This window comes from Ailuropoda melanoleuca, chromosome 1 (assembly GCF_002007445.2).
Source record: "Ailuropoda melanoleuca isolate Jingjing chromosome 1, ASM200744v2, whole genome shotgun sequence".
Classification (NCBI taxonomy): domain Eukaryota; kingdom Metazoa; phylum Chordata; class Mammalia; order Carnivora; family Ursidae; genus Ailuropoda; species Ailuropoda melanoleuca.
In genome coordinates, this window is record NC_048218.1 from 162094764 (window position 1) to 162104555 (window position 9792).

General features: G+C 44.4%; 1 protein-coding gene across 1 annotated transcript; it reads left to right on the forward strand.

Annotated features, from left to right (window-relative positions):
- The first annotated feature begins 2229 nt into the window (after positions 1 to 2229).
- On the forward strand, positions 2230 to 9414 carry NPY (neuropeptide Y). Its single transcript, XM_002912869.4, has 4 exons — positions 2230 to 2366; positions 3296 to 3483; positions 7331 to 7411; positions 9212 to 9414. Exons 2-4 carry the CDS (start codon positions 3296 to 3298, stop codon positions 9234 to 9236), a joined length of 294 nt encoding a protein of 97 aa, XP_002912915.1. The 5' UTR covers positions 2230 to 2366; the 3' UTR covers positions 9237 to 9414.
- The last annotated feature ends 378 nt before the right edge of the window (positions 9415 to 9792 follow it).

The window sequence follows — 9792 nt, forward strand, 5'->3', positions numbered from 1 at the left end:
TTTTTTGCTTTTTATTTGCATAAAGAAAGTCAGGAAAGATGCACAGGAAATTAATAAGAATGATTAACTGGGTGAGAGACAGGAAATGGTACAAATGTTGGCACTAAAGGGAGATGAGGAAACTTTTGGTGATGATGTCTAAGTTCACTACCTTGACTGTGGCAATGACTTCACGGAGCATACACATAAGAATACAACCAATGGAGTATTTTAAACATTTATAGACTAGCATAACTCAATTGTATCTCAATAAAGCTGCTAAGATACATATACATATAAATAAATACATAAAATTGATTTTGAAACAAAGGAGAGAGAAATGGTTCAGCAGCTAGAAGGAGATGCTTGGTTGAATGACTGTCTTTTTGCTTTTGTGGGGTTTTGGTTTTGATTTGTTTCTTTCATGGAACAAACTCAAGCAAATTTATAAGCTGTAAGTATATATGTATAAGCATAGAAAACTATAGATAAGAGAGGAGGCAGTTAATGGAGCCAAGTCCTGAGAGGAGAGATGAAATACTCAGAGCCCAGGCCAGGGGAGGCTGTTGGCACTGGAGGGCAGGGGTGAGGATAGAAGGGTACACCTCCGGCACTAGGCTCTGTGTTTTAGCCTCTGCATGCTGAACCCCGGAGACTCAGCTCTCAGTTTTGGATACCAGGGGCATTATTGTAAGCTAAAATCAGCAAGAGTCCCCAGTCTTTCCCCCACTCAAGAATGGTGCATCTCCTTAGAAGGAATTTCTCCCAAATTCAATGACTCCTTCTAAGGTAGAACCGATATGTCTCTGTGACACACTCTAAAATTAAAATTATTTATTGAAAACTGGACTGAGCTTTTCCTCTTATCAAGAAAGAGCTCTAAGTGAGAAGGTGCTTTGTTCTAACTTTACCAGACATAAGTACCCTGGAGCAACTCTGAGAGCCTTGGTATTTGTGTCCCTGTCATATGTTTGTGCAATACAGAAAGAGAAGCATTCACCTAAGTGAAAAGGATGTGGTCTTCAAAATTTCTAACACACACACACACACACAAAGGCAGAGGCAGAGAGACAGAGAAGGGGGGGGGAATGAGAGAGAACGCCCAAGTGCAGAGCTAGCCACAAAGTAATCAATATTTAATTCAGTGCACTGGAAACAGGACAAAAAGTCAGTTTGACAGAATCACTTGTGATTTTAACATTAAAATAACTTGTACCTTAGCACTTTCATTTCCTAACGTGCCATTTTATTTAGAAGGAGTTGGACGTCTAGGAGTATTCATTCAGGTAACTTTTAAGATATAAAATCCCGATCCTGTTAAAAATGATTTTCTGAATCTTTCATGTTCATTCAACAGGTTTAACGTGATGTGCAAAATAATGGTGATTTTTTTTCCTGTTTCATTTCAATCAGAACCCACATTCTCAAACAACGTTAATGAACGTATTTGTAACTATCCAAGGGCTAACAAATAAAGGAGAAATGCCTGTTCATTTAGCTAGCCGGTAGCTTTGGGTCAGAATTTTTTGTTCTATTGCGCTTTAATGGGTGTCTAGAGGTTCTAAACGCCGCTCTTACCCAGCCAAGTGAGGAAGTGGGTTTACCGTGTCCCTTTACTGGGGACTTTTCAGTCGCCACATTCTCAGTCCTGATAGAGCCGGGCTCCTAGGGTTTGGGCGAATACCCTGGGGTGGGCTGATCCCCTCGAAAAAGAAGCGGGGGAAAGGCCCAAGCCACAGAAGCCCATTCTAAGACCCTGAGAAGAGGAGGGGGCCATTTGAGAGCCACTAAACTCGGGACCTCGGACAGGCACTCTGGACCAGTTTTCCGCTCCGGAAGATCTGTGCACCAAATTGTCTCTATTCAGGGCGCGGGTCCCGGAGATGATCCACCAAGTAGAGGATTCATGTAACCCCTACCCTGGCGCCCATTGAGTTGGTGGTCTCGGTGACAGGCGACACAGTAGACCTGGGCTGCTTCTCTCGCGCGCAGGACTAGACGGGGTGTGAAGGAAAGCGGAGTTTGGGCGCCGCGGGAGGGCAGGGACTCGGGCTTCCGCCATGCTCGCACCTCTCCGGGACCCCCCTCCCCGAGCAGAGCCTGGGGTGGAGGAGTTGTGGTGCGGGTGGCTACGGGAGCCGCCGCTCCAGCGACTGCGGCTTCAGCCTGCTCCCTCCGCCCCCGCCAGTCGGGGGCGGGAAGTGGCGAGGTGGGAGTCACCCGAATGTGATTGCCCGAGGCCCCTCCTGCCGCGGCGAGGGAGAGCCATAAAAGCCCTGTTGCGACCTGCTCTCGGCACCCCGTCCGCCGGCACTCACCCCTCGGAGAGGCGCACCTGACTGCAGAGCGCTCGCCGCCCAGCCACGCCCGCCCGCTGGCCCGCCACCGTGAGTGCCGCGACCCACTCGGCTTGGAGCGGGAGCGGGGGGAGGGTCCGGCTCACCTCGGGGTAGCTCTGGGGCCCCGGGAGGGTCGCGCCCCGCTTCCCAACCCCTGCGCGCCGCGTCTGTCCTCTCCTGCCCCGACGCGCGGCGGCCGATGTTGGAGGCTAAATTCCACTTGCTCCTTCTGGTCCTTTCCGACTGCACCTCCGCCCTGCTCCCGCACCCTCCTGGCTGCGCGGTCCCTCTGGGTTATCTTTTGGAGAATTTGGAGGGGTCCGCGACCCCCAACCCTGGGCAGGTGGCAGTTTCCTCGGGGGTCCCCGCCTGAATGGAGTTTTCCCAGGCAGCGTCCCCTGAGTGAGGGATCCCCGGAGTTTGGAATCTCCCTGCCACCTTCCCGGATCCTTGGGATCCGAATTGAGACTGACTACCCTGAGAGCAGTTCTCTCCTCTCTCCCAAATTGTCACCCCGAAGGAATCTCAGCCATAACTGTCTATCTTGCAGCAAGACAGACCACAAGTATTAGAGCAGAAACTTTTCTCCTCCGACGGAGGTTTGGGGAAGAGGGTAGGAAAGTGACAATTCCTCAACCCAGGGCGAGGAACTTCTCCATCTGTTTTTTAAAATTATCCTAAACTGGCGCCGGCGGGCTCTGGCCCCCAGCCCCGCGCCTCTCGCGCGCGGCTAGCGTCCAGCGACTTGGACCGAATTTGAGCGGACTTTTCGGGTGGAGCAGAGGAGTTGGGCCAGGGCAAATGTTGAGCTTAGTAAGCGGAGTGGTGCTCCGCTTCCTCTAAGGGACTGGGTTGAGCGCGGATTGGGGGGTCGCTAGTGGTAGCGGGGAGGGGGCGGGGAGGGAGACACGGGAGGAAGGTTCGAGGCGTGTCTTTTCCATTCCCACTCTTCTCCGCTGCGCCTTCTGTGCCCGCAGATGCTGGGTAGCAAGCGACTGGGGCTATCCGTACTGACCCTCGCCCTGTCCCTGCTTGTGTGCCTGGGCGCGCTGGCTGAGGCGTACCCCTCCAAGCCAGACAACCCCGGAGAGGACGCGCCGGCGGAGGACATGGCCAGATACTATTCAGCACTGCGACACTACATCAACCTCATCACCAGGCAGAGGTGGGTGGGCTCCTCGGGACTGACTCCGGGAGCGCCCTGCCCTACAACCGGAGGTCCTGGAGATCTTAGAGGACGGAGACCAGTTTTTTTCTTGCTTGTGTCCCTGGGCAGCACGGTACCAGGCACACACTCAGTTCTCAGTGAATAATTGCGTAGGGCACTGAACACTTTCCCTCTGCAACTATAGTTACAAAATCGTGACCCCCAGATTTAGGTTCCCTAGGCTGTGTGGCCATCTTCTCCCACTCACTCCCTGCTCTCTTTTGTTCTTAAAGCAGTTGAGGGACTTTTTGGAAACCTGGATGGGAAAGGACCCCCTAAAGTAGGTCAGGAGTGCTCAGGGGAAGTGCTGTAGGAAGAAGGGTGAGCTGAGTATCCAGAAAATATAACCACCACCAACAGCCAGGAAACAGCCGGGTTGCCAAAGATATTGCCAGATTTTCCAAGCTGCCCAGAGCAGAATTGAATGACAGTATTTAGGAAAAGACAAATGGAGCTAGTTTCTTTTCTTCTTTACAGTGATTCCCCCCCCCCCCAAGTCTTGGCCCTTTACTTAAAAATCCTGGTGCTAATAGAGATTTAGCAAGAAAACAGTCAATCTAAAATGCAGACTTTTCCCACCTTCTAGTAGGTGAATTTTGAGAAGGAAGTGCCCACTTACTGCTTTGTTAAGGAGAAACTAGTCCCTCTGGGATAAACCCAGGGATTACATGGAATTTGAGAAATTGTAAGCTTTATTCTGAATCCTCAGAAAGTTAAAATTAAATGCCATGTCTTCACTCTCAACATCAAATATTAAGCAAAAAAAAAAATGCATCCTAACTATAATATAGGATTTAAAATTTGTTTCCAAAATTGGTTCATTTGTAGTTTTAAGTCATTCAATGTCTTACTTTAATTACTGAGATCAAATGACCTTGATGAGCTAAAAAGGGTAAGCCCTTTAAAAACGTTAATGTTAACATGTCTAAATTACATTTCGTAAAATGTTATTTTTACCATACTTTTTACTGTTTACAAGTCAGGGAATAGTTGGGAAGGATTCAAAATGGGGAGAATTTGTATTTCTTAAATAATTTTTTCCCTGTTTCATCAAAAAAGGGTATGACATCCTAAAAATCTTCTGAAAAAGTTCCAGTTTACATAGAATCCGAAATACATAAAATGCTGGAATTGAATAGTATTGGTTTGTGAACCTTGAAGTTGGTTCATTTTAATTAGCAAGAAGCAATAATGTTTTATATCCTAGTAGACTTGTCAGAAAGTTAATTGCTTCAAATTCTTGCTTATGTTATCATATAGACCAGAGAAAAGAACTTGTTCAAATAAGAAAATATTGTCATTTGTGTAGGAAAAGCCTTGTTGGTTATTTAGTTTGTCAGTTATAACACACTAGAACTTATTTCTCCAAAGATGATTGCTATAAAGCTTTACCATTGTATAAAGCTTTAGCGTTTCAAAATGTTTCCCTAGGCATTATTTCATTCAGTCTTCACTTCAAAGCTTTGAAGTGAGTATAATTATCTCCATTTTACAGGTCATGAATCTAAGAACATTTTATGAAGGCTTTTCTTTTTAGGGTGATGAAATTGGAACACTCCCACTGATTTCCCTCGGACATTGTCACTACCATCAGCATCCAATGTGATCTCCAACATCTTTGATGAGGAAAAAATAAAGGGAAGGGGCTTGAGTTTCATGGGAAGAGATCCAGGTTAGGTGGGAATGTCTTGATTCTGAACCAGAGTTTCCCGTCCCATCTTCACATAAATTCCCTCTTAGAAACCATCGGAGGCTTATCATCTGCGCCCATTGTCTCCATTCCGTAATCTCATTGCCTTCCCATCTCACACATCCAATCCCCACATGGTTGTATTTTTGAAATTTATGGTGTCATTTGTGAACATATGTTTTCATTTGGCCCAAATGGTAGTCTGATATTATTCTCTTTGTTCCCTTTCTCTACTCAGTTTTTAAGCTATATGCTCCTGGTCCATTGCTTCTGAAAGCGGCATCGTTTATTCTAGAGCATGGATCTGCCACATGTGGCTTTTACAGTTCCCTAAATCAGTGGTTCTCAACTCGTGCTGACTTTATGCTCTAAACATCCTACAATGCCTAGGACAGCCCCCTACAACAAAGAATTTTCCAGCCCCAAATGTCATATATAGTGCCAAAGTTGAGAAACCCAGCCCTAGATTAGTCTTTCTCCGTGCTGGTCACACATTGGAATCACCTGGGGGGCTTTTAAAATATACTTGTGCTGGGCTGCACCCCTGACCAGCTAAATCGGAATCTCGGGGGTGGGGCCTGGGCTTTACAGAGGTTTTAAAAGCTTCCCAGCTGATACTAATATGAACGGGTTTAAGAATTTTTTCCCTAGAGCCTTTATCTTTGTCAGTTAAAGCATGGTAGAGAAGAAGGATAATCCAGAATTACGTAGAGAAGGAAGAATAGTGAATATTGCTATCCTGGATGTCTCTTTAGGACTGCAAATCCTGCTATTCTAATGTAGGTTCTTCATTAGTAAATTGGAGAAAATGTTCTATTCACTGGAGCCTGGTGAAGATAAATGAGTTGAGGTTGCTCAAGAGTTTTGAGATTAATGAAATCAACTGATGAACAGAATAAACAGGTACAAGCAGCTGTTTAATGTGTGATATCACGACTCCGGAAAATGTTAAGGAAATCTTACAAATGATGGGGGTCGGGGAGAGCAGTTTGTTTCTGCTTCCTTAAGTCCCAGCGTAAGGGCAGTAATAGGAAAACTTCCCAAAAAATTTCGATTTAATTGTACTTGATAGATCTACCCTCTGACAGCTCTACCCTCTGATGTTTTACCTGGTAGCCAATCAATCCATCTGGGCTAGTTTGTCATTTGTGAACAATATGGCTAAGGTATACAAGGCTTTTTCTGAGAAAGGGAAAAATACAAGTTGGTATAGACTTGTATGACCCTTCAGCAGTGAGAGAGAGAGAGAAAGAGAAACAAAGACCTCTGTGCTCACTCACCTGGAGCAAGTAGCATGGAACATGCTTGCACTCACATGTAGTCCTATCCATATCCTGCTCTAGGAGAAAAGACCAGTTAGATTCCATGGTCTTTCCATGATCCGGGAGATTCCTTTATATTTACAGGGCAGATTAAAATCACAGCATGAGAGAAGCCTTTTAGCTTTTGGCACCCCAAATAAATGTGGAAAACATACGACCAAGATTTGTTGTTTTCTGTAAGAATGGGTGCACTTCAACAGCAATATCTTGCATTTGTGTCTTACTCTGTTGGCTTCAAAACTTTGTGGCTCCGATTGGATTTCCACAAAGACTCTAATTCAAGCACGAGTTATGATTTTATTTTTACAAATGAGAAAACTGAGATCTGAAGACACAGGTGGGTCTAGAACTTCTGTCTGCTGATTTTTTTCCCAGGGCTGTTTCTGAAATATCATCTGGTCCCTTTGGTAAGGTTTAAACTACTGTATATCATCAGAACTAGAGCCAATTAACTAATTATGGAAACATTTAAAATAATACTGTAATGTAATTTTATTTCCTGTTACTTAGTTATAAAAGTCTATCTATGTATTATTTGTGGTAGTATAAAAGGTAAGAATGTGACTAGGAATTTTGATTGGTTCAAATAATCTGCGAAATTATTTAAGCAAAATTATACATATATATAATTTGAAATCTTATTTCTGATAATGTCTGTTTTGTACACCTGGATTACTTGTTAGCAGATGATCAACCACGTGGGACACTATCTTCTTTTTTTTAAAAGATATTTTTCCTTTTTATGAATATTTCAAATTTGCTTTAAGGACTTTTCCTTTTTTTTTTTTTTTAGGTATGGAAAACGATCTAGCCCTGAGACACTGATTTCAGACCTCTTGATGAGAGAAAGCACAGAAAATGTTCCCAGGACTAGGTATGAAAGGCTTATGTGGGGATATTGTTGAAGAGCTCAAGATGGCTGAGGAGAGGAAAATCCCAGAGGGCTGCCTGGGGTCAGGGGGAGGGGGGAACATTGGAATGGGTCTTCCAGACCAGGCAGCATTTGGGCAGAAATGGAGGTGCGTCACAGGGCAGTGAGGGCCTTTGTTTTCATGTAATAATTTGCAAATCTCTACTTATGTTTTTAAACATAAGTGACTTTTAAATTTCTAACTGTTTTAGAATTGAGAGAACATAGCGAAAGTCCCCCTCATTGAAATGACCAACAGTCCGTCTTTGGCTGGGGTAATCTTTAGTTTTCATATGGTATGTGGAGTGTCTACATGTCCTACATATGTCACTCATGGGTCTTGCTCTAGTCTTCCTCATTTTACATGAAGCTGTAGATAACTCTTGGTGGTGGGGGGAAAGGGGGGCAGCTATTGTTTACTTTTTGACATATTTTAAGCTCAATATCATATAATAGTTTATCGCATTGAAGGAATGAATGTTAAGGACATAATATTCTTAGGGACTTATCTGTGACCTTGGAGGCTTTCTGGGAGAGCGGACTTGTCTTGGGAAGAGGTGCCTACCAACAGCTGGTGTGAAACATTATGGACAATGAGCAATGAGTGCTGCTGGAAAGCAGCCCAACCCTCCTCCATTTTCATAACTTCCTGGCTCTTCTGTCCTATCCCTCCTGCCCCTGCCCTGAGCAAGATCACAGGGCACATCACAGGGTTCATCCTTGTTTGTGGGAGCCAGTCTGCCTTAAACCCAGAGCTTGACAATATCAAGAACCAGGTTCCCCAGAAGAGGTCACTAGAACACTTGCTCAGTGAGCATGACTGGCACGTCACTCTTCCTTGGGGTTCTCCCCAGAGAACAAGTGGGGTAACCTGCTGAGCCACTTATTTTCCCTCCCACCATTCCTCTGTTGTCTAGTGAAATGGCCAAGGTACAGGCCTAGAGTTGTCAGGTGTGTTTTCTCTGAAGGAAACAATTTGGACTGGAATAAAACTCTAGTACTCTTGTCTCTGGAGGTATCAACCCAGATTTAAACAGCAAATGCAAGGGAAGCAGGTGGAAAATTCATAAGGGTTATTTTTAATACTAAACAATAGATGCCTAGAAGCTTTCATGGACATGCATGTGATGCTTGCCGTGGTAAAAAGTTTAGGGTAAACCTTACGAACTTCGGGTAAGAAAAAGAACCATCCAGGCTTAACAACCTTGCTGCTACTCTTTGTTTTGTGGCTTGAAGTCTCACAGCTGGTGCATGGAATAGAGTTAATTGCACCCTGGTGGACAGTCTCAGTCATGTACAGTTAGGAGGAGGCTAAAGTTGACAGCCTTGAAGTTGCCTGTGAATGTTATTATATTAAAAAGGGTTCTTTATAAAAATAGCATCTTACGACATAAAAAGGCTTGCAGGAAAACAAAAGAAGCATATTCAGAGTTGTGTAACAATAACTTTCTTGTTACCATTTTGTGTGATTCCTGTAGTTTTGATCTTTAGAAATATTGCAGAGTTCTTCGGCTTCTTTGATAAATACAGAGCCTTTTAAATACTCCCTCTTGAGTTTTGCCTGAGACTCCCGTGAACATGAGTGAGAGCTACTCAGCTGGGTTTCTGCATATTATGCCACTGTCTTCCTGTTTAGAATGCCAACAGGGGCCTTTTCAACCGTTTCTGATCATCTTTCGGTTCAGAACTGAATGTCTCACTTTTGAAAACCTCCCAGGAAGTTGGGAAGCTTTTCTTACAGGCTTTCCTTCTTATGTTTGACAGGCTGGAAGACCCTTCCATGTGGTGATGGGAAATGAAACTTGCTCTCCGGTCTTTGCCTATTTTTCAACCCATATTTCATCCTGTAAAACTGGAGTCTGCCGATCCCCCAGTGCATGCGGCCACTGTGCTCGACTCTGCAGAGTTTCCCTTTGTCGTCCTTGTATATATGTGTGTTTAAATAAAGTACCAAGCATTCAAAAATGTTATGTTTCTCAATGAAAAATCTGTGGTTGCAATAGCGAGAATTATTTTAAGGTATCCATTACATCACAATCTCCTTCGAGTAGCAGGTTCAAAGTTTGTTTCACCAATATTAAAGCAGTGACTATGGAAGATATATAGATATGATGATTTATGATGATCAAGACTCTGTGTGTGTGTGTAACAATAAAAGTATTTGTAAACATCGAGCAGGGGCATGCTAGTTCGGAATAATTGGCTGAACTTCCCCCACATGCCCATGAAATCCTTGTTAACCTTGTTAGCCTATACTATTAGCAGAAAGGATTGCTGTCTAATAGAACTTTCTGCAAGATAGCTTCTCCTCTAACATAGGAGCCACGAGCCATGTGTGGCTTTTG